Raw genomic sequence first — 25,418 nt, forward strand, 5'->3', positions numbered from 1 at the left:
GCTGAGCCACAGCCCACGTTCCCAGTTCGTTCTTCTCCCTACTTCCTTTGCCCTGTGGGACCGGACTCCCCTGTTTTCCCCAGAGCTGAGCATGCCCACTGACGCCTCCTGGTGGGCGCCCATGACACCAAGTACCTCACACTGGAGTGTTAAAATCAGGACGTTTGCTCCCATAATTAAATGCCTCAGAGAGGCCCTTTTTCAGCCACTATCAGTGGAGATGGAGGTCAAATTAAAGCAGGTGAGGGGCACTATAGATCGGCCCCTCAGGGATTTCATATGGTCGACCGGCCCCTATCCCCGAGGGGGCCCTGGAGGGTCCGCCTCTGCCCAAGTCTCCAGAGGGGGCCCTGGAGGGTCCTCCTCTGCCCAAGTCCGGGACGCCCGCCGGAGAACCTGTCTCGCCTGGGTCGTCCACCGGGATGACCGCCGGAGATCCTGTCTCATCTGGGCCGTCCTCTGGGACGTCCACCGAACCTTCTGACTTGTCGGGGTCATCCTTCAGTATGTCCACCAGACTCTTGTTTTTTGTTTTTCGACTTTCACCCGGTTTAGGTTGTTTTTGTTTTGATTCTGTTTGCCTGTCTGCCCAGTTTCTGTTTGCCTGTCAAGAATCGTCTGGATGTCTGCCTTACCCCTTTTTTGGATCCTGTCTGTTGGCCCGTTTTCATTCCCTCTAATAAATCACCGTAAAGAGCATTTCTAGTGTGTTGGTTGAATTCCGGATTCATCTTCCCCCAAAATCATGACACAAATGGCCTATTGTTAGTCAAACTACAACAACTAACCCACATGCTACAATTGTAGCATTACATTGATTCGAATCATCATAGCAACACAAGTCTAACAAGACTAACGCCAACAAAAACAAGCATTTGACTTCATGCTGTTACTCACCTTCCAGGAGCAGAAAAGCTAGCTCTAAGTCAAACTGGAGCTGCTTCTGTTGTCAAAATGCTCTCCACCTTGAAGACGTGACGCCAGTGTTAATCCTTGTTTTGTCTCTTTCCTTATGTGACAACTTCTTTGCCAAAGACCGTTGTTCTTTGTGGTAATAATGGGCCCTGATTGTCTTCAGATGTTTTGAATGAAGCTGGTAAACCCGATATTCAGCCAGACACAGAGTTACGTTAAAAAGGTTTATAGTGAAGATGATGAGTAATGGCAGCTGAGGCAGGCAAGTAGAACCAGACTAGGAAGATGAATTTTGGCTGAATGTGCAGGCAGGCAGGAGACCAGAGGATGCAGGTAGTGGCAGAGCAGAACAGTAGATGTGGACCGGGGAACCACCAGGCAGAGCATGCGGCTGGAATTCATGGGGAAACAGGCAGAACTGCAGCAGGCAGACACAGGCAACGTTTATCGGAAGAGCACACAGGATCTGGAAGAGGAAGGGCACATCGAGGTGAGATCAGATCCGACCAGAAGAGAAGAGACATTCTGGCAGGGATGAGTTGGCTGACGCAGGTATAAGTAGACAGATGCACAGGTGAGCTGAGTTGACAGTAATTACTTGCAGCATGTGGAGTTGATCTGGGCTAATTGATTGGGGGCTGAGCTGATTGGATAGTGGCTGAGAGGTGACAGGCTGACAGGAAAAGTCCAGAAAAGTCCAAAGCACAACAAGTGTGCTTTGGTTCATCAGGTGAACGTGGCAGTAGCATTTAATGGGCAGGGAGGGGCCAAGTCTGAGTGGCAGCAGTTCACATGGACGTACATGGACCCAAAGCTATCCTGGCTACGTGAACAAGAGACTGGAGAACAACACAGAGAGATGGTGTGTGACTTCATACCATAATACATCTAAAAAGATACCTATAGTTATTTCTATCAAAAATAGTGACTTTTTGCTTATTGCTCATTTAAAGAAGTGATGGTAGTTCTGTTACATTTAAATGTTAAGAAACATGATAGCTTTTTCAAAAGGATCCAAGTTAAAATGTTTAAACCATTGCTTTGGTCATCTGCTCTTGCAGGTACCATCATGATGGCTCAGAAACTACCAAAGACACTATTGAATTTACTGCAACAGATGGTGCTAATCCTGTTAGTTTTACACTACCTGTGAAGGTAACTGCAAAATCGGAGGAGACCTAGCTGTCAAAATTGTTATTAAATGGTTATTTGAAATCTTGCCACTAAACATTGCTGTTTTCAGGTAACACCCATCAATGATGAGCTCCCAGTGATGGTCTCTGGTTTGAAACCAGTTCTTAAGTGTCCAGAAGGAGAAGAAATAATCATCACTGCAGAGTACATCTGCGCCACTGATGCTGACAGCGACAACAGCAGCCTTGCGTTCCTAATAGCCCGGCAGCCTTACCATGGGGTGGTTCTGCAAAACGGTGTCATTGTGGATCGCTTCATCCAAGCAGACGTCACTGCAGGCATCATCGCCTACAGACACACAGGTTGCCTTACAGTACCAAGCTCACAGGATTTATATCACATCTATGGACGGATGCTTCACTTAGTATTAAATCTCTAAATATCTCAAATGAATACAAATATTAAGCAGGTCAAATGCGTATGCAACTGACCCAAAACATACCTATTATACCCACATATAAATGTGTAGATTATTTTAAATTATATAGATTTAAAATATCAAAAGTCTCATGTTTTACTTTGAAGTATCTTTTTTTTCATTCATACCCAACATTTTATCTCATTACATTCACTTACTTAAGTGTATTTTCTTATTTGATTAATGTGATAGATCGACACAAAATAGTTATATGTTTAATGCTCTGCTGCATCTTTCAATAACCTCTTACCAAGTTTCCCTCTCTGCTGAAGAAAGCATGATGTTGCCACCTCCATGAGGTCATTTAGGGTTATGCACAGTGGAAGTCTTTTTTGCCACAATTAGTGATTGACATTTGGACCAGAACATTAAGTTGAGGTCACATCTGATCCAAGCTCCTTTCACATGTTTGCTGTTTCTCTGATTAATGATCCTTGCCCAGCCTGCAGAGGTGGGGAATCCATGTTCAGAAAGAAAAAAGCCGGTCCAGAGATTGATTCCGACCATTTGCATTTCCAGCTTCACAGCGTGGACAGGGACTAAAATCATCAGGTTAAGTGAACAGGATGGAGGAAAAACAGGCAGAGTTTTTACTTTCCTGAAGCCAGATTCCTCCCCTAAGCCAGGCTGACAATTTAGGTAGAGGTTCATGTTCTGGTAGATCTGCAGCTGATCCATCCTCTCTTCAAGTTCAGATGATGGACTGATCAGAGCTCTGGGAGATGTTCAAAGCTCTGGAGATTGGGTTAGAACCTAGTCCTGCTTTAAACTTCTCCACAACCTCCTCCCTGGCCTGTCATCTAGGTTCCTTGGTGTTCATAAAGCTGTTTGTTCTGAAGTTCATTGTTCTTTAACAAACGTCTGAGGCCAGAACCAGAACAGCTGAATTTATACTGGTATTAAACAAAGCTGACCAATCATTCTCCTGGCCTGTTGTTTTGAACAACAAAGTATGTAAGTAAGTAAGGATGGATGCCTAATATACACAGCTTTGGATCATAGGGGACCTTCAATCCTACAACCTCTGAAGTCAACATCCGTTTTCCAATATTACTTTTATCTTTAGATATTTCCATGCAAAATGGCATAGTGTGTTCTTTCTCTCCAAACATTTAATACAGGTGTCTGGAATATCAGGGAACCAGTGATTCAATTTGGATTTTTATTTGTAAAAGAAAAGAGAATTTCCAAATGCATCCAGGGGGCATTTGGAAATTCAGCTGACTCCTCTCAGTGTGGAGGAGCAGCGGCTCTACTACAAGCCCCTTTCTGATAGTCGAGCACCTCACCCCATCTCTAAGGGAGAGCTCGGCCACCCTGCAGAGCTCGACTGACAGATGGATGAGTGCAACCTTTGAAGTAATGCATAAGCTGCATTGATCTGTCTGTCAACCTCTGACTCCATTTCCCCCTCACTCAAGAACAAGTCCCCAAGATATTTAAACTCCTCCACTGGAGGCACAAACTAACCAATCTGGAGAGGGCAAGCCATCTATGAAAACTAGAATTTTCTTTATGATACAAAATATTACACCCTACTTCATAATCCTACTGAAATGCTTTGAGCTTTGAGGTTGTCATTTCAAACTGTGTAAATGTTCAAGGAGCATTCTGTATATACTTTGCACGATGCTGTACAGAACATCATGGGTTTGGTCTTACTGTGGTGTCTCGGGTTGTTTTAGGGCTGGAGATTGGACTAACTCCTCGCCATGACACTATCACGTTTGTTATTTCTGATGGAGAATCTGAAACATCAGCTCTGTGCTGCGGTGGGGGAACTCCCGCCGGGAACGGAGGCGCGACTCGCCAGCGGGAGAGCCTGCCTGTCTACGACCTCCATATCACTGTGTTTCCTGTTGACAGTCAGCCACCTTCACTGGCAACAGGTGGGCTGATGACCAGGTGTTTATGCATGGGATTGAGGATTTGTTTTTTTGGGAGGGCTTGTGTATAGGTTGCGTTGCAACTAAGTCGTGTTTATGAATTGCAGAAGATATGACAATTTTCTTCTGTGTCCCCAGGTGACATCTTCACAGTGGATGAAGGTGGAACTGCCCTAATAACAGCTGCTCATTTGAAGGCCTCTGATGTAGACACAGTTGTAGACAAGCTTGTGGTCAGTCTGATTTCACCTCCTCAGTTTGGTTACATAGAAAATGTCCTCCCCAGCCCTGGCTTTGAGAAAAGCAACACTGGCATAAGCATAGGTGAGCATTAGTAAGTGCTGTGTTTATGGCAACACAGGTGAAATTGGTAGTTTCATGTGTTCGGTGTTATGTCTTTTCCCCCAGCTTCTTTTCTATACAAGGATATCATTGAGGGTCATATAAATTATGTGCAGTCCAGACACCAGAGGATGGAGCCCACAGCGGACCAGTTCATGCTTTGTGTCTCAGACGGCAAACACAACTCTGCTAACATCCCTTTCTACATCATAATTAGCCCAACAAATGATGAAATCCCAGAGTTTATGGCACGCAACATCACAGTAAGTTTTACTGAGTTCTCTGTCTCAATCAAAAATGTGTTCTTCTCAGGAAGACACCGTTCCTTGGACTTTGTTCACAGAATATTGGCAGGAAAAATTGACAGGGTGATTCCTTGTGTCCTGAGGTGAAAGAGGGAGAAATGAAGCACCTTGACTCATCTGTGTTCCATGCGATGGACCTAGATGTCCCCAAGAATGCTCTGCTTTTCTCTGTGGTCAGACCTCCTCAGCATGGCAGCATCATCCGTCACAGGAATGGAAACCCAATCACCAAGAGACAGGAACCCAACCTATGGTCTCCTGTGGTTGACTTTACTCTGACAGATTTCACAAAGGGTACATTTTACCTACCTCAGGGAGAACCCCCCCACCTCCAAAAACAATAAACACTGGTACTGTTTCTAACAAGATGAACTTTAGTCTTCAGTCAACAGCAGAGGACAAATTATGAATTGGCACTAAACTCTGAATTGAGTTTAATGGCCAATTTCTGATTCAGTTTTTATAAATGTATCTAACATGATATGATCTGGTATAATCCTGCAGTGAGCGGGCAATCATTACTTATGTTAAGAGCAGAGGTGATTTTAAATGGGCATTTTATTAGACCACTTACCATGTTTAGCACAGCTGGCACTACTAAAACATTCCCATAATAGATTGAGGTTCAAATGGCTTAACACAACAAATGTCAGCCTTCATTTTCTTAGCTAAATGTCAGTAATGAGGAAATACTACATTCTTTACAAATTTATTCAGCTTTCTTTTCAACTAATACCAGAAACGTCACTTTGCTACAGAGATTCCGACCAAATGGGCCTGACACGTTCTATTTAGCCCATTTAACAGAATGTATCTAATTCAATGGGAAAGTTGTTGCTACAGACAGCAGATCACAGAATTTTGTCATTACAAATAACCATACACTTCCATGAAAATAAAAGCACAAAGCAAACATAACAGTAGTGTAAAGGTTTATAGAGTTCCAACTAAGTATCGGGATGGTCTTAATGGGAGTTATTAGGAGATTGTAGATACTGATACTGGATTGAGCCTAGTCGTTTTTGGACATTAGCTAAGCCTGATGATCTGATCAATTTTTTTTTGTATCTTGTTTTGTCCATAATTCCAATGTCCATCTCCTTTTCCATCTTATGACAGGTTTGGATCTTGCATATCTGCATGATGACAGTGAAAACATGATTGACAGTTTTATTATCCAGTTGACTGACGGCAGACATGAAATCCAGAGACAGGTGACGGTTGAAGTAGTGCCAGTGAATGATGAAGAGCCTCATGTCATCAGGTTTGATAAACATTTTTAAGAGTTTTGGTCTAAAGTAAATTTCTATGTGATTTTTGAGAAGAAAAGTGACCCTAGTGGCCTTGTGTGGCCCCCAGGAACAACGGGCTGGAGGTGGAACCAGGAGAAGCTCGGGTTATATCCAGCGTTACATTGTTTGCAGAGGACAAAGACACACCCTCCACAGAGATCGTGTATGTTTTTGAGAGTGTTCCAACCCAGGGAATACTTCAGCTTAAGGTTGGTTCTTTGACAGAACGTTTCAAAGATGTACTGTAAGCCAGTGTTTGGTAGAGTGTAGTACAGATGTTTGTACATAAAGGTGCTAATGGTGGTATTAGTATCTGCTGTTTTAGAAAAATAACTCAATTTCAACCAAATCAGAAAAATTACCCAAAATTAGTTTGTGTGGCATAGATTTGTATTCAGCTCCATTTATTTTGATTCCCAAACAAAGTCAGTATAAGAAGTTACATCATTTATAATATAGTTCAACTGTGAATAATTTTATCTCATTATAAATCTAGTTGTTCTGTGAATGGACAAAAGCAGGGATCTTCAATTCTGGTCCTAGGGGTCCAGTGTCCTGCAGCTTTTAAATGTGTCCACACCTGAGTTAAATAATCAGGTCATTAGCAGGACTCTGGAGAACTTGACTGCATGCATCCATCCATCCATTTTCCAACACGCTTATCCCTGCTGGGGCCATGAGGGGTGCTGGGACCTATCTCCAGCTGTCAATGGGCGAGGGGCAGGGTACACCCTGGACAGGTCGCCAGTCTATCACAGACTTGACTGCATACCGAAGAAGTAATTCAGCCATTTGATTCAGATGTACGGAGCGTCCAGAGGAAACCTACGCAGACACGGGGAGAATATGCAACTCCACACAGTGGCTTGTGGCAGGTTGCTGGTCATGGAGCAGATTGGATGGTACACATGTAGATGGTGGTCAGCCGAGCTCAGGGAGCATCTTTAGCAGCACCAGAGGAGGAGGAGGTAGCAGGAGTACCAGGAAGGCTCTTGAGGTCACAGTCAGGGAAAGCTGCTTGGATTCCTCCAGGAAGACAGAGAAGAAAGCAAGTGGAAGTCCAGAACCAAACTGATAAGCTCTGATAAAGAGAAACATGGAGGCGTTTCAAGTAGCAACATAAGGAGGCAACAGGAACAAGGGTTCAGTCAGGTTACCGCTCCAGGTGAGCTAATGCTCTGATGCCTTCCATGTGACTCCTGCTCCATTAAATGCTCTACCTGATTGGAGATGATGGAAAACACCTACGGCTGCCATCTGCCTGTCGCACCCTGCTGGAGAAAGGCGAGAATGCACCACAAAACGACCACACAGATCTGTGCACCTGACAGTAGGCCAGAAAAATACTTTTGATTTCATCTTAGCATAGCCCCTTATTCCACATATTTGCTGTATCTCCTACATGGCTTGTAATAAATCATAAATAGAACTTTTAACTTTCTTCTAACAAGAGATTATTTAAGCCACTCTTCCATAAAGGCCAGATTAGTGAAGTGCCACTCCATCAACTTTACTCCATCAACATACTCTCCCACCTGAGCTATAGATCTCCACAGCTTTGTCAGAGTTACCATTGGCTTCTAGGAGGTCTTCATAGTAATCTTTTCATTTGCTGGAGTACCAATATTTTCACAGGATGCACATATTGGTACCCCAGCATCATCAAGATGTATAATCTGAATGCAACATTGCATTACAGCCCAAAAATGATTAAATTGCCTAGTTGTGGTGCTGCTGATTCTACCCTGAGATCCAGGCAATACAGTAATCGTTGCAATGCCCAGGACCATATGTTAGCCTGCAGGAGTGTCTTCTCTCTTTTGGTTCTTCCTTTGCTTACTGAGTTGAAAAATACAGACTCATTGACCTTCTATGTATCTAACCTGTAAAATAAACCTGTTAAAATTGGATCCTGTTTGAGGTATACATTTAATTACAGACTGGTTATATGTTTTAGTGTTTGTATAAGCCTCAAGTATTACCTTGTAACTTCCTAATCTTGTTTATACCCTTAGTACTAGTATGAAAAGATCATTTGGGTTGTTAATGATAAGTTCTGTCTTATTCTGAACGCCCTGCTGGTAAGAAACATCTCGAAGGCGCCATGCTTCTAATTATGTGTATCTGTTTTAGGAAGGCCAGAATTGGGTGACACTTACAGCTGGGAGGACATGTACACAGGACATGGTGGACATGAACCTTCTGCGTTACAAACACACCGGCTATCATGCTACTAAAACACAGGACTTCTTTGTTTTCCACCTGATTGATGGAAAGAATCAATCGCCACCACAGCACTTCCAGATTTCTGTCAAAAATCTGGAGAAAGGTACTGGAGTTTAGTCTTAAATGCTTTCTTAAAAATGGTTGGAGATGAACGTTTTTTAATTGCTGTTCCTCTTGCTCCTAGTATACATAAGCAGTCCACTTATAGATAGTGTTTACAAAGCCATGTTCTCGTATGAGGAAACAGCATTATGAGGATGCTTGGGATATATTTGATGGTATGTAAAGAGTCAGTCCCTTTATTCTACAGGACAGGCCAGGCAAGACAAGGCAAGTTTATTTGTATAGCACATTTCAGTATCAAGACAATTCAAAGTGCTAACCTTAACACTAACATTCAAAAGCAACTCTAAACAAATAGGTTTTTTACCTTGACTTAAAGGAACTCAGGGGTTTAGCACTTTTGCAGTCTACGGGGGGATTATTTCTGGTGAGTAGCGCATAAGAACTAAGTTCTACTAGGTAGATGAGAGCCAGACCTGAGTAACAGTGAATATTGTGAATTGCTCAATGTGATGAACCGATTGGAAGGATTCTGTGAAGCAGTAAAAACTCCTTCCTGGCACATGTCTGAGAAAAATATTTTAGCTAACAAAAATCTTCAAAACATTTGAAAACATTGAGCAGTATAAAACTAATTAAAAAGGCAGGTTAGTAGGGGGATCCCTGGGTCTTGGGGTGGTTACTATGTGCCACTTGCCTGAGTTTTTTTGGGGGGGGGGGGGCGTTGCCCAGCGGTGGCTTCTTTCTGCCAGCGCCAGGGATAGAGTAGAATAGAATTCAACTCTATTGTCATTGCACTGTCACAAGTACAAGCAACGAAATGTGTTCTCTGCTTTTAACCCAGTGGTCCCCAATCCTGGTCCTCGAGGGCCGGTGTCCTGCAACTTTTATTTGTTAATCTGCTTCAACACACCTGAGTCAAATAATGAGGTCATTAGGAGGACTCTCGAGAACTTGACAGCACACTGGGGAAGTAAGTCAGGTGTGTTGGATCAGGGACACATGTAAAACCTGCAGGGACACCGGCCCTCGAGGATTGTAGACCACTGTTTTAACCCATCCCCTTGGGGAGCAGTGGACTACCACTGTGGGGTGCCAGGGGAGCAATCTGGGGTCAAGGGTCTTGCTCAGGGACCCAGAGTGCCGGCACCGGGGATCGAACCGCACACTTGCATCCTTTTCTGAGTGCAAGCGCACTGTTCTAACCACTCGGCCACAACCTCCCCGATCTCTGCGGTGTCTGTGCTGTGGGTGGGGGTAAGGTCGGCTTGCACCATGTGCCAACACCATGGTGCCCATACTATCGTGCATAACAAAAGCAACACTAAATAGCAGTAATCTTGGGGCATGGGATGGTGGGCCTCCTCTGCTTGGCTTGGCCCCCTCCTGTACCTTAATGTTTAAGACAATGCAGACACATAGGGCTTTGGGGCTTGTGGAGACTCACCAGTGGGGTGGAATGAAGGGCTCCAACACCCAAATTGCACTCTTAATTTTAATGCACTTTAGACATACACAACTTGATTCATAAATGCAAACACAAGGATCGATGATGCGGGACTGGTGTGCAGGTTCTACTTTGCCTCTGCAGTGGTTTGGGCTTTGTCCAAGCATGGTAAGATCCTGGCTGGGGACCTATAGTCATCAGATATATGTTGCACTGGCTGTAAGTTCCAGAGGCTGGACTGGACTCTGGGTGGGGTCCCCCACTTTCTGACTTCACTTGGTTACTGGTTATGGGGCTATCTCACCAGACATGACGGCACAGTTCCCTTCCTCCATCATTCTGAGTTATAGACACCATGGTGGAGTGATATGTATTTGCGTGAAAGGCCAAAACTGGATTTGATTTTGACCTTGCAAAGTGCCTTGAGATGACATGTGTTGTGAAGTGGCACTGTGTGAATAAAATTGAAATTAATTAAGCCTCTATATTTTGAAACACTTTTTTGGTCAGTTCTGGCTTTAATTCTTAAGACACAGCTTCAAAGATATAGGTGTCAGATACTCCAGGATATCACAAGTTTCGTAGAATGCCTCAATATCCAAGGTAGGCAGGATTAGCAGGATAAAAAGCCTGACAGCACGGGATAATTATGTTTAATTTCTTTATACAGACATGCTTCTGATTATAACCAATAATTTGTTTTGTCTGGGATTTCAGGAAACATTGCTATCTTCGTGAAGCCAGTAAATGTCAGCCGAGGTGATCGTGTTGTTCTCACAACTGATGTGCTGCTGGCCACAGATGGCACTGATAAGCCAGAGGAGCTTCTGTACGTTATCACCAAACCACCTGCTCATGGACACGTGGAGTACATCAAACATCCAGGACTGATCATCTCCACCTTCAGCCAAATGGACATAGCAGCAAACCTTGTCGCTTACGTTCATGACAACCGAGCCAGCAAAGCAGTAGAGAGTTTTCAGTGAGTCAGACTTCTTATATGCTTTTTAATTTACCACGAGATCTCTAAATATGAAAAGGGTGCATTTCTCAGCAAAGTGTAGTCTGTCTTATAAAGCTCCATTCCACTGGTGTCAGTGTGAGACATTTACTGGTGCAGTGGGTTTCACCAGTGGCTGTGGCTTTCAGCTTAGCATCACTGTGTGTCATACGTTGTGGCTGAAAGGACATTCAAAGAAGCATGGGGGTGAGGAGTACTTACAGATGTGGTATAAGGAAATCCGGACATATAGCAAGGATGAGAGCAATGGGAGAATACAAGAAACCAGCAAGCTTGAATACTGTGGAGGTGTTATTAGGGGCAGGGAAACCAGCTGAGACAAACCAGAGGAACGCCGAACAGCTGGTAGAACATCTGAACAAGAAACTGAGGGAAGGTGGCTAGAAAACAGAGAAACAAACACAGATAGGAATGAACAGGAAACAAGAAGGATCTTAGTAACTAAGACATTAAGGCAAATTCTAACATAAGAGTCTAATATCAAAATGGACAAAAGTCAACACAAAGCGATTAACTAATATGGACAAACAATAAAAGAGAACCCAAAACACAAACAGCTCTAGAGACTGTGTGTCAAGCGCTCAATCTGAAAAGCTCTTAATTTGGACTAATATAAAAAAAGAAATAAAACGTATTTGCCCCATTACAGATTTCCTCTGTTTGTTAATTTGTTTTTTGGTCAAATTCAGTGTGTGATATTTATTATTATATAGAATACAGATAACTTGGGTAAATAAGTGTTTAAATGATGATTTAATTTATCATGGGAATACAGTTACTATATGACGTATAGTAACCAGACTTGAGCAAAACCTATATGTACTACAACTTTTCTTGTCTTTTAATGTACTTACAGCTTTTTAAAGGATGCTGACTACTCACAACCTCCCGATGAGACTCCCATCCAAAAATCAACAATCAATTTTTGCTATGGACTAACTGTGGATCACTCCATAATAACCTAAATTACATCTAGGTTTCAGACAAAGAAAATGTGAAAATTCGGTGTATGACAAGGTCACTGGGTGTGATCTAACACCCGGTCTGTTGTATGCTTTAACAGGTTTGTTGTAAGCAATGGAAAGACCAGCCGAAATGGAAGCTTTGAGCTGCGAGTGGAGATAATGGATCGTGTTCTGCCATCTCTGACCTCCAACAAAGGCCTCCAGGTCCCACAAGGTTCTGCCATGATCCTTGGTCCGGACTGCCTCTCCTTATCTGACCCTGACACTCCACCCAGGGCCCTGACCTTTTTTCTGCGACAGCCTCCGCAATATGGCAAGCTGCTTTTAGCGGGTGTCGCACTGACTGCTGACTCAAACTTCACGCAGGAACACATAAAGGAGCTGCAGGTATCATATAGACATGATGGTGGACCATCGCAGATCGACCGATTTGCTTTCCTGGCCTCTGACACCTCCAATCGAGGCTTTCTGCAAGATGGGAAACGGCAAACAGAGCCTGTGTTTTTCACCATTCAGGTGGGGGATACTAGACCAAGTCACAGTGCTTTTAGTGTTATTTCTCTGCCTTCAGGTAGCAACATGAAGCTCCAAAAGCTTCACAATGGAGGACTCAAATAAACCCACTACAGTCTGTATAGGTGATCTTGGTTCAAACATCTTTTGGTTCCGTTTTCAGATCAAGCCTTTGGATAAGTCTTCACCTGAAGTAATTAAGATAGTCCCACTTTGGAAAGCTGAGCTCCTATCTGATGGCAGATATGGGATTTTCCTGACTTCTCGAGAGCTGAAGGCTCAGGATAGTGACAGCAGAGAAGAGGAGCTAATATTCTGCATCGTCCGCCCACCTTATTTTGGCTACCTTGAAAACATTACCACAGGTCAGAATAATTTACTGTTTTCTCCTACACTGCATAAATGCTGGTCAGTTCACCTCTCTGCTATTTTGAGCTTTCTCTATTTTGATTGTTTTAGACCAGACTATTTTGGACCAGACTAGAGTATTAGGTAGTTGGGACATTTCAAATCATCTATATATTAATTTGTGCGTGCTTTGCCAACTGGCAAATTAAAGTAACTTTCTACAATTTTTTTCAAATTGTGCCATAAGGACGTGTAGTCATGTGACTCGGATAAATGATATGTACTAACAGGATGTCACACACAGCTATCTTGGTTTGATCAGGTGTCATCTGGTCCAGACTGGGATCAAAGCCACAATCAATGGAAATGGAGTGTTATATAAGACCTTCAGAGAGAAATTTATAATTATTGAATATGTTATACCTATTTATCTAAGATATACATGATTAAATTTAAATTTAAAGAAATAAATTAATCCACAGTGGTTTAAGTGTGAGGGTAAACAAAGTGGGTTTACAAAATGTGGGTACAAAGGGAAAAATGGCTCAGCAGCCCTGCAGCTTTATTCACATAACAACTTCCTCTTTGCAGGCAGGTTTGTGTCACAGCGCTTCTTTCAGATTGAGCTTAACAAAAGAACCATCGCCTATATTATCAATCTGGATGGGGAGTTTCTCTCAGACAGCCTGGAGTTCAAAGTGTCTGATCCTTTAGGGAACACGGGTCCCTCTCACACGTAAGAAATTTTCAATATCACTTTCAATCTATCATTTTAGCTGCTATACTGAAATAGCTGCTGTGTTTTCTTCATGCGTGTTCCTTGTCTTTCCAGACTTGAATTTCGATGGAGCAGGGTGGAGTTTTCTCAGCCTGAGTCCTCTTCATGTGAGGAGCAGGAACAAATCTCCCTGGACATCATTAGAAAGGGGAACTTAGCAGAGTCATCATATGTTACTGTCAAGGTCTTAGTCATTTGCTAATAAAATTCATGTTCATACAAACATTCAGCTCCTAAATGTTGGCACGCCTGTAGTAGTAAAGTTTTCTTTTCTTTTCTTTCCAGGTGATTGAGGGGACCGCAACTGCTGGAAGGGATTTCCTTTCAAGCCCTTCCTCCCTTATTCAGTTTGACCCAGGTATTTTCCCAGGAGCTTGCATTATGCTTTTAAAATACAAAACAAGTGTTTATCAATCCTTATGCCGTTATTGTGTCAGCTAAACATGTAAAGAAATAGTAAATACAATAATAAAAAGATAGCATTAACCTTCAAACCCTACAACAAATTTAAACTCTAATTTGATGAATTCTAAAAGCAAGCAGCAGTAACGTGACAAAATGTTGTTTAATATAATCTATATGGCAAATTTCTCAAGTAAACATCTCTGCAAAACGGCTCATACCAGCTGTTAGGCACGGTGGTGGGCGACCGATGGTAGACTTGTTTTGCTGGCACCTGACCTGGGCACGTCATTGATAAAACATTGTTTTCTGTTTTTTTTTTTCATTAAAACATGCAAGTTTGTATCAGTGTCCAAGAAGTCTGATATCAATCCCTTTGTGAACGATATGAACTGCTATCATGTTACATGAATTAACCCCTCCTTCAATGAATTTGAGGTAATGAAGCAATTTATGGGCAGTGATCTTAAGGCTTCGTGTACATAATTTCGCAATTGGATATTCCTGAAAATAAGAGTGTGAAAACAGGCAATAACAGCTGTGTGATTGTACCATATGATGGACCACAAACTTTTCAGCAAGGGGCGACAGGTCTTCTAAAGCAGGCAATGTTGCAGTTTTGCACATCTTTTGCTGTTATTGATTGATGGAGAGAGTTAGGCCTCAGGAAACTAGGTCCAGCACAATGCTTGCAAACCCTTCCTATGGATGTACTGCATGACAGTACAGCAAGACTGACAGAGAGCAACGACCTTCAAGTAAAACATATTTTTTATGTAATTATTTCCCTTGGTAAATAAATAATAATTTGAAAACTTCCTATTGAATGTACTCAGCTCATCTTTGGTTGCTGTTAACATTAATTTGATGAACAGAAACATTTCAGTGGGACAAATAAATCTATTCATAGCAAAAGCTGTTTTACAGCACTGTTCATCATTCGCAGTGTAGTTTTTCCAAAGAAAATTGTGAAGCTCTACAAGCACCTTTTGTAGTCTCAGAGCTTGTCTTTGCCACATTTAACATTTACAGACTAAAGCCTTTGCTCATTTTTCTTTGTTGAAGAGTTCAAACTCAGATTTGGTGGGAACATCAGTTTCAAGTCTTCCTACAGATTATTAGTTGGATTTAGGTCTACACTTTTTCTATACCATTCCAACATGAATATTATTTCTATATCCCATCCATCATATCTCTGGCTGTCTGTTCAGGACAGTTGTCCTGCTGGAAGGTGAACCTCCCCCCAGTCTCAGGTCTTCTGCAGCCTCTAACTGGTTTTCTTCCAGAACTGTCCTGGATTTAGCTCCATCCATCTTCACATCAACTCTGACCAACTTCCCTGTCCCTGCTGAAGAAAATCTTCCCCACAGCATGATGCTGCCACCATCATGTTTCTCTCTGGGCAAAGACTGCTGAGGATTCCTAATATTCGTTTTTCTTCATACTTGTGGGTTTTTGTTTTGGACAAAAAGTTCAGTTTTGGTCTATCGAAGCCGGACATCTTCTTCCACATGTTTGCTGTGTCTACTACATGGCTTGCAGAAAACTACAAAGATGTCTTCTTATAGTGTCTTTAAACAATAGTTTTGTTCTTGAAACTTTTCCATGAAAGCCATGATGTCCATGAATTGGTAGTTCTGCAGGTGGTCCATCCCCATCTGAGGCCAGAAATGGAAAAGCTCTATGTATCTTCAGATTACATTACAAAGAGCTGGACTCTAGGCAGTTTGTTACATTGGATTTCATTTAGAGGTATTGGAGTAAAGAGGAATGGATTTTCATTTATAAAAACTACTGACAGCTATGTACCAATTGACCTCCTTTTCACAAATATTCTGTACATTGTGTTGGCCTGTCACATGAAACAACGCTGAGGTTTAACATGACTAAATGTAAAATGTTTAAGGTGCAACCTGACAGGCGTTTATATTCAGGGGCTTTGTTTGCTATTTCAGGACCTATTGGAGTACAACACTTTTACAAAACCATAACCTTGTGTCTCCAGGGAGGAATGTAGAAAAATCCAGAACATCAAGAAATTCACTGGTGGCATGACTTTTCAAACAGTTGGATCTTTTCTATCTCCATAGGAGTAGCAAAGCGAAGCTGGCAAGCCGAGATAGTTGAAGACAATATTGAGGAAGCTGATGAACTGTTTGAGGTGCTGCTAGTTTCTCCAGAGGCCTCAGTAATTGGAAGCATCAGCAAGGCTCAGCTTACTATCAGAGACTCGGGAAAAGGTAAAAGATGTTGTTGTGCATTCTAACAACCAACATTTGTACTTAAGAAAAATATCTGAGTAATATGTTGAATCTTTATGAACTCAGGACAGTGCAGGCCAAAGCAGGATCAACAAGCTCCTCTTCTAGGAGGAAAAGAGATTCGTTCAGACACGTATCCCCAGCATGGATCCATCCATCTGGAAAAACTTCCCCTTGGTACAGAATCTGTCATATGGGCCAGAGGAGACAGCATCTCTGCCCCAGGAGAACATCTCCCAAAGAAAAAACTCAGAGTTGTGAGCGATCCCAAACCTGTAAGCGTTTCAGCATCACTTTTTGATTGCATCTCATCCTCCACCCTTTTCATCGTCTCTTTCAGCAGTAACCTTTCTCAGCCAGCCTCTGCTATAAACAGGTTTTGTCTTTTATTTTTCAGATTGCCCCTTCATCAGTGTTCCACAATGGGACAGACATAATTTACACAGTAAGCAGCTGCAGCAGCTGATTCCAGTTTTACATCACTGAGGGAAGATCTCATTTAATTGTTTATTCCATTTTAGTATCACGGAATCATGTCAATGAGAGTTGAGGATGACACGTCCCCATCTAGGAGGAGCAGAAAGGCAAACATCCGGGTGGTTAGCAGGGGGCCCCAGCACCAGCTACCCGGACTTATTACTGAAGCACAATCCAACTCACCAAGAGAGGATCCACTTAAGAAGGGAAGCCCTCTGGGACATGTGAGTAAAAAAATGGTGCGGTTCAGAAGATGTGCTTAGTTGTAAGTCAATGGGCGAGAGGCAATTTGAGCCCTATAGTGAGCCCTTGCTTCCCTTTCGTAGCATTAGCTTGGCTCTCACTGCTGATGTTTGTAGTAAGGGTTTGTTAAGGTGAACCAGCATGAGGTTTATTCTCGCAGCGGCGTGTTGACACACTCATTGTGTATTTTTATCAGTAGCTATTTTTGTTGGTTTTCCTCTGATTATAGATGGACCACACTGGTTGTGATCCTTTCGTGCTCAGTTGCTTGTTGCAAAGAGTTTTGTGGCTTAACAAATTTGATATTTTGCAAGAGCACTTTGTTTTGCCATTGATGACGTGTGAAGGCTTTCAGTTCATTTTTGATTTTAGCTTGTGGCCCTATGAATGAGATCATGACAGGTCAGGTTACAGCACAATGTCCACATTCAACATGTTCTTATTTTTCCTGTTTCCAGGAGGTTTTAATGAGGCATTATTTACCAACTTACTTACAGGAGACTAAAAGTTTAAAACCCTACCAGGACTTTTGTGCTGGTACCTTTAAGTATTAACTTTGCTTCATCATAATCTATCACTGTTTTTTTCCTGAGCTCTGAGTTCTTGTCTACTTGTTGGTCTCTATTGGTTTCTATTTGAACTAATTCACATACTTGCTTTTTAATTCATAGGCTACAACCAATACCTCTGTACCCAAGGCATGTGTGCCAGAGCTCATGGGGCTTTTACATTTCAACCAGTCCACCAATCAGCTTCTTCACTGCAATGGTGTCTCCTGGAAACCCTGGGCACCAACTGACCAGGTATAAACCTTATAAGGGAATTAAATAGAAGTACATGGATTGATCATCAGCATTCCATATTATTTCTGATTTGACTCTATCTTCTTCTAAATTCACTGCAATTAAGTAAATGTTTTTGAAATGAGTGTATTTGTCCTTGATTTAAGCAGGTAAATAAGATTATGTGCCAATGGAATGAGTATTTTGGTCCCTAAAATAAGATAATCAGATATGCTGTACTTGTAATAAGATGGTTGAAATAAGTTGTTTCTATCTTTAGTGCAAAAATCTTATTCCTTTGGCTCATTATTTAAGCTTGCCAGTTCAAATCAAGGACAAATACACTCATTTGAAGAATTAATTTTACTTTAAGTTCCTTTTTTGCAGTGTTGGAAAGAGGTAACAGCATATCAATTAAATTAATTTAAGAACACAAATTAGGTAAGCACATTTTATACTGATTTTATTCATGCTTATCAGAAGAGTGTGTAAACTTCTGAATGGAACTATATAATGTTCAGAAAGAATGCTATTTTTGAGATGATTCAATGTCATCGGTAACATGCAACAGCAAGTCTTTTCGTTATCTTGTGACCCCTTTAGAGGAAACAAGTGCTAAGTCCAAAGTTGTATTTTGGTCACGGCTTTCAAGGGATCCGAGCAGTCATAGATAATCAGGAACAAGCTTGGTTAGGCTAAAGTGTTAACAATGAATGCTTTATCTCCACATTTCTACAGATAGTTGGTGCTCAGATGTGTCCTCAGGGCTGGACTTTTCAAGGAGGACATTGTTATATCCTCTGTACCGAGCAAAAGCTCACATGGAGCGCAGCTAACAGGGCCTGCAGAGAAAGGTAGCATTAAACGTTCTGGTGTCACGTTCTCACAGATGACATGCAGGATTATCAGACTTTATTGGATAATGTGGGGTGGGATCCATGAACATACAAGCTTGCATTGGTTGTCAGTGTGAACTTATTTATTATAGCTCTGTAATGTGCATTTAAAAAGTTTAATATTGTTGTCATTTGTTTTCATGTCAGGTTTAAGGGAAGTCTTGCGAGTGTTCTGTCTAAAGCTGACATGGACTGGTTATGGGACTTCAGCGGAAGAAAGCCTTTCTGGATAGGTCAGTTCTCAGCAGGAAGAGTGGTTGAGATAACAACTAGACTGTTGTTGTTATTTCTCCCTTAAAATAAATATAAAAAAATATTTTTAATTTATAGAAAGTGCCATGCAAACATTCTCAATTAGGCCTTCAGTAGTGCGCCTCGTGAATCAATCCACCCTTTAATTACTATTTTATGGCAATGAAAACATTTCATTATGCAGAAATTCACTATACGGAGCCGTTGCATCATAGTCTGATAAATCATGTAGCCAAAACAAATGCTTTTACTGAAGAAACACACCTGAGGACGTGGTGCACAAGTCTCCTTAAACTGCAGCTTCAGTGGCGACACATAAAAAGCATCTGTAATTATGCAGTTACTCACTAAAAATCCTGATTATTTTTTACACAAAATCCATCCTGCTTTCTTTCCTCAACAAGAGTTCAATTACTCTGTTATCTGTGCGTTTCAGTTCCATCAAGGAGTCATTTTCTATCTCCATCAAAGCTGATACTGAAAGTTGAGCTTGCCCTGTTGTATTTCTCCTTCCCCCACCCGTCATGTAACCCAGGACCAGGACCAGGGTGATCAGCGCTGCGCTGCGCTACTCACATCTGCTGCGTAACTCACATCTGCTCCATCTAATTCACTTAGGCCGTGGGCCGGATTCTGTAGGATGACTTTTCGTATGAACTGTCAGGGGGCAACTTTCTTGCACCGGGATAAGTTGCTACACATAGCAGTGATCTCAAAACACCAATGTTCCCACGTTTTCACTTGCACATTAAGAAGTTAAAACCGATAAAAAATCTAAACTGTAGCGCTCCGGTCCCATAGGTCACGTGATTCGATTTTTGCTGCTCAGCCAATCAGATCGCTGTATTGTCAGCTGTGCGCATTCACCAGTTCATCATGGCTGCGCCTGTAAAGGGTTGTAAACATTTGTTTCCAGACGAAGAAAGCCCAATAATAGCATTTTCTGGTGCCAGTTGAGAGAGATCTTGATGGCGAGGAAAAATAAATAGCCCAGACCATCCATCATTCATTTTCTAACACGATTGTCCCTGCTGGGTTTGTGAGGGGTGCCGGTGTCTATCTCAGCTGTCAATGGGCGAGAGGCGGAGTACAACCCTGGACAGGTCACCAGTCCATCGCAGGGCAGAAATAGTCCAGACTTTTGCCCAATTTACTGTGATATCACCAAGACCTGCTGCACCAGGATAGCACAGGCGACAGGTGTGGTTGTGCCAAACGACTTATCCCCACCAGAATTTGTATCCCTTGCGTCGGGAGCACATTCAGCTGGAAGAATAAATCCAGTCAACTCCGCCTCATCTCCAACCTATTAGGCGTGGAAATGCAGATGTTTTACTTTTCTTAACGAAATATAACAATGGTGTCGTTACATTATCGTTCAGTTAGTGGGATAAAACTGAAAATGTAACACTTGTTAGTGCTATCATCAGGGATTACTATGTTGATTAAAACTCGATTGATCACTCTATATAACATGTTATGAGAAAGAAAACGGCTCTGTGGCCATTTCCACATGTGTCACGAAAATATTAGCTTTATGTTATTAGATTGTCGCATTGTCTGTCTGCTGAAACCAAAAATCCACCTTCCTGAGTCCATCAGAGCTGTCTACTGGTTCTCTTTTTTCTTTTTCTTTTTTTTTGACCCGCATGAATAGATCATATAAAGCGGATTTCACGTGTGATAAAATGAACACTGAATAAAGGTACAGCCAAAATTATCAGATTTAATAAGATTTTAATTCAACCAAGAACCATATAGAGATATTAACCATATTAAGAAAACAAGATATGTCGCTTTTAAAAATAGAACAATGTATTAGGAGTTTTAAAAATCCATTTAATTTTATTAGAACGTGATGTTTAAAAATATTTAGACTTCACAAAGCTAGAGGTTAAAAGTTTTATTGATTTCAAACACTCTCCAGACGCAGGGGAGACAAATTCTGCCGTGGATAAGTCGTTTGGCACAACGACACCTGTCGTCTGTACTATCCTAGCGCAGCAGGTCTTGGTGATATCACAGGAAATTGGGCAAAAGTCTGGGCTATTTCTGCCCTGCGATGGACTGGTGACCTGTCCAGTTTATACAACACGTCTCGCACCTTGACAGCTGGAGATAGACACCGGCACCCCTCATGAACTTAGCAGGGATAAGCGTGTTAGAAAATGGATGATGGATGGACTGGGCTAATTCTTTTTCCTTGCCATAAAGATCTTTGCCAACTGGCACCAGAAAATGCTATTATTGGGCTTTCTTCGTCTGGAAACAGATGCTTACAACCCTTTACGGGCGCAGCTATGATGAACGGTTGAACTTGCTCAGCTGACAATACAGTGATCTGATTCGCTGAGCAGCAAAAATCGAATCACGTGACCTCTTGGACCGGAGCGCTACAGTTTATATTTTTTATCGGCTTTAACTTATTAATGTGCAAGTGAAAACGTGGGAACATTGGTGTTTTGAGATCACTGCTATGTGTAGCAACATATCCCGGTGGAAGAAAGTTGCCCCCTGACAGTTCATACGAAAAGTCACCCTACAGATTCTGGCCCACGGACTAACTGTAACATAGACAAATTGTGCTGTATTTACTGCCCTTCTGATCTCTTCTCCCATCACTTCAGCAGTAGTGGCAATCAGGTTCTGTATTTTGCCTGATGTCCCAAATAATTGAATTATAATTTGAAATAGTTTATCAGTGGATGGTTGGTAATGCAAGTCAATATTGCTCTCAGGAATGAGAGAAAGAAGCTCCACATGGTTTTCTCTGCTTTTGCATCTGGCACTCTTACAGTGTCCTCGAAGGTTCCTTCTTCTCAAACACAATCAAAGTACATCAGTCCTTTTAAAATTTCCCTCTTTTCCTTTACGGTTTCATTGTAAAGCTGCTCACTTAGCAGTAGATCTACTCTGGTTTCCCCAAAAGGTTTGGAAAGCACCGTTGGTTGTCAGTATCTGACAGTTTTGTGTCAGATTGCTACCCTATTCAAACAAGTCAGATTTACAAGCCCAGTGTGGCTCTAAACATAATGTCAATCAGAGGCAAACAACGAGCACTCCCAGCAATACAATGTTCCTCAGAGTCTGAGAGCCAAGGATACCGCTAGCAGTTAGAGGACTGAAACTTCCGCACAAATCCCTTCGCTGGTTGGGACAGGTTTGCTAGCTACAGAGTTGCCCAACCTTTCTGAATGATTTCCAGCCTTTTTTGAAAAGTCAGTCTTGAAGTTGCCTTTGATGCTAAATTTGCAACCAATTCCATTTTTCCTCCCCCCTGGGCTTTTGCAGTAGCTTCTCAGAAACTGTAGAAAAACCTGCCAATGAAAGAATAGGACTGCTTTATTATAAGATGCATTTGGAACATGTTTAAAACCCCATTTTCACCTTCAACCTGGCTAAACAGATGTTTCCTTTGTAGGATGAAATGCTGCTGTCTCATTATGTTTCATTAGTTGTACAGCACTTTGATCAACTGTGAATTTAAAATAAAATATTTATATTTATTTATTTTCATTTAAGGTCTGAACAACAGGAAGGGTCGAGGACGATGGGAGTGGGCCGACGGTGAGCCTGTCAGCTACACAAACTGGAAAAAGACACCCCCTCGTTCCAGAATGAGGGGAAACAGGAATTGTGTGCTGGTATGGAGAAGAGCCAAGTGGCAAATCAGAGACTGCAAGAGTAGCAGAGGTCACCACTTTGTGTGCTCAGTGAAACTTTGAGAACAGCTTAGAGAGGTGTTACTGCAGAGCTGATGCTCAGGACCACTGGGATCTATTTTATGACCTACTTCTATGCCTTATTGTGAAAGTACCAGAGTATCAAAGCAACTCTAGTTCACTTCGGTCTATTTAACCACTGAAAGTGTTAAAGACTTATGTTTTTTAGTTAATTTCTGTTAGAGTGAAAACAGTCAGAGCATCTGCATGGAACTTTGATGAACCAAATGTGCAGGAGACATGGTTTCACACATTCTTCAACAGAACACCTCACCTCTCTTATGTGTGTGTGTGTGTGTGTGTGTGTGTGTGTGTGTGTGTGTGTGTGTGTGTGTGTGTGTGTGTGTGTGTGTGCAAAAGTATTCACCTCCTTGACTTTTTACATATTTTGTTTCATTTCAACCTGTTATTTAAATATTTTCAATCTTATGTTAACTGATGGATCTGAACAATATTGTCTAAGTTGAATAGATGTATGAAAAATAATAAAATAAATAAATAAAAGACTGAAAATGAGTGCGTGCTTATGTAAGGGTTGACTACCATCAATTAGAGGGATGGGAATCAAAAACCGGTTCTGAACAGGAACAGGTGCCATGGAATTGGAACGTGTGTTCCAATTCCATGGCACCGTTTGGCAGCTCGCTTAACGATTCTCTTATCGATTCCAGGGAGCACCAGAGCCGGGCAGCAAGACTTATGTCACGTTTTTTACACAAGTACGCACACGGCATTCAGTAAGCAAGTTATGACGTGACCAGGCGTAAGTCTAGAAAAGCTAAACAAAAACATCACTTTACCATCGGGTAAAGCGTTCGAAAGTCCAGTCAACAAGGAAAAATCAGTGAATCATTAGCTATACCTAAAACTGATACGTTCGTGGTGATTTAATGAATTTAGCGTTAATCAATAAGAAAATAAAAGCATAAATTGTCGTCTCGATCATTGTGTATAGGGGCGGCCATTATTGCCAGACATCACATCCTGTGATGTAATGTTGCGGTAAGGCACTGCGCTCTATAACAACAATTGCTTCGGATTTTGAGAGGACTTTACCATTGAAATTCACATGTCACACTGTTGGTCATACAACACACTGTATGACCAAACCTGTTTTATATAGTTTTTTTATCATTATGTGTGGTGTCTCTCAGGCTTTGAAAATCGGCCGACTATTTTAAAATCCTGCCGTGTGAACCAGCCTCAACTCGTTTGGCACAACAAGTGTCATAGATACACAAACTGGAGAACCAGCACGGTGCATCCATGGAGCTGATTAACGTAAGGTGGAACGTTTAGCTTTACATTTTTGTTCGGGAGAACACTGCAAATGGCTTGGCTAGGCCTAGCACACATAATGCTGGAACGTGTTAGCTACCACACAGCCCATCCATACTTCTAGCCAAAGAGAACGTTACCTTTCCGCCAACTTCCTGACCTCTACATTTCAACCTATGTCTCAGTTGTTTAACGCTGTGCTTCTCAACTGAAACATTTTAAAATGAAGCTCCTGTGACATCCTCATCTTCAAAAATTATTGGTGTTGCAATTTCTCAGTTTGTAATTTGCTTGTCCAACCGTCTGGGGAACTGGAGTTGATTTCCGGGGCGTGGACCCAATCAGACTTATTTGAGAAATGCCCCATTACTTGATGGCTTTATGGAAACGTGTACTGCAATCTGCAGTAAATATTTTAAGTTACTATAATACGTATATATTTTAAGTTGGGTATTTTAAGTTGAGTTACCTTGAAATAACTTCACTGACACAATTTACAACTCATGAAGCTTTTTTTACTCTCTTTTTTGCCTTAATGTGGGTAGATAAGGTAAAAATACCTCTGTTAACACTGATCTTCATTATCACCAACATCTTTGTTATCAGGGGTTAGATAGGCCTGTGGTACAATTTCGTGTGGGCAGACCAATCTTACAAATGCCGTCATGTCAACTGGCTTTGGAAAGGGCCTTGAGATGACATGTTGTGAATTGGTGCTATGTTAACAAAATTGAATTGAATAAAATTTTGATCTTGGAATCGGAAAAAGAAAACAGATTTAAAATGAATATAATTAAATCTAATTAAATCTAATCTAAATCTAGATTTAATTCAATTCAGTTGATATTGAATTGTGTAACATTAGATTTTTTATATTTCATCATAGAAGTTTTTAGGTTTAATTATTTAGAACTGTGCTGCTTAAGGTGGCTGCATGTTGGAGAAGCTCTCTTGTTTTTATTCTGCAGTTCTTTTTAAGTAACTTCAATTCCTTGTTTGTGGATTAAGATTGCTTTTTTGGACTGTTTTCTCCACTGGTGTTAGATCCTGATGGTGTTTTTTCATTATTGGGACATTTGTTTTGATGCATACCCATAGCAACTGGTTATGTACAACAATGAGAAGCTGATTAACATATCAAAAGCTAAAATAATACTTCAATTATGTCCCCAAATCACAGATAAATTGAAAAGGAGGCACTGAAGATGCAGAACAGCAGCAAAAAGAGAGAGGAGGAAATTTCAACCATCTCTTCCATCAATTATTATAAGCAATGTGAGATCTTTGGGAAACACGTTGGATGAACTCCCAGCCTAAACAAGGACTGAGGCAGAATATCAGGAATGCAGTATTATGTGTTTTTCTGAAACATGGCTGCAGGATCATATCTAC

General features: G+C 41.6%; 1 protein-coding gene across 1 annotated transcript; it reads left to right on the forward strand.

Moving 5' to 3' along the window:
• Positions 1-1,300: 1,300 nt before the first annotated feature.
• Positions 1,301-23,080, forward strand: LOC118565911 (FRAS1-related extracellular matrix protein 1-like). Its single transcript, XM_036146989.1, has 25 exons — positions 1,301-1,405; positions 1,646-1,713; positions 1,977-2,070; positions 2,159-2,411; positions 4,213-4,416; positions 4,552-4,737; positions 4,822-5,018; positions 5,144-5,354; positions 6,180-6,324; positions 6,420-6,561; positions 8,486-8,681; positions 10,806-11,070; positions 12,173-12,590; positions 12,751-12,952; positions 13,527-13,671; positions 13,768-13,897; positions 13,999-14,071; positions 16,206-16,355; positions 16,443-16,651; positions 16,774-16,821; positions 16,898-17,077; positions 17,768-17,899; positions 18,617-18,732; positions 18,922-19,007; positions 22,549-23,080. The coding sequence occupies exons 1-25, from the start codon at positions 1,301-1,303 to the stop codon at positions 22,749-22,751; spliced, it is 4,158 nt and encodes a 1,385-aa protein (XP_036002882.1). The 3' UTR covers positions 22,752-23,080.
• Positions 23,081-25,418: the final 2,338 nt, after the last annotated feature.

Source organism: Fundulus heteroclitus, chromosome 14 (genome assembly GCF_011125445.2).
Source record: "Fundulus heteroclitus isolate FHET01 chromosome 14, MU-UCD_Fhet_4.1, whole genome shotgun sequence".
Classification (NCBI taxonomy): Eukaryota; Metazoa; Chordata; class Actinopteri; order Cyprinodontiformes; family Fundulidae; genus Fundulus; species Fundulus heteroclitus.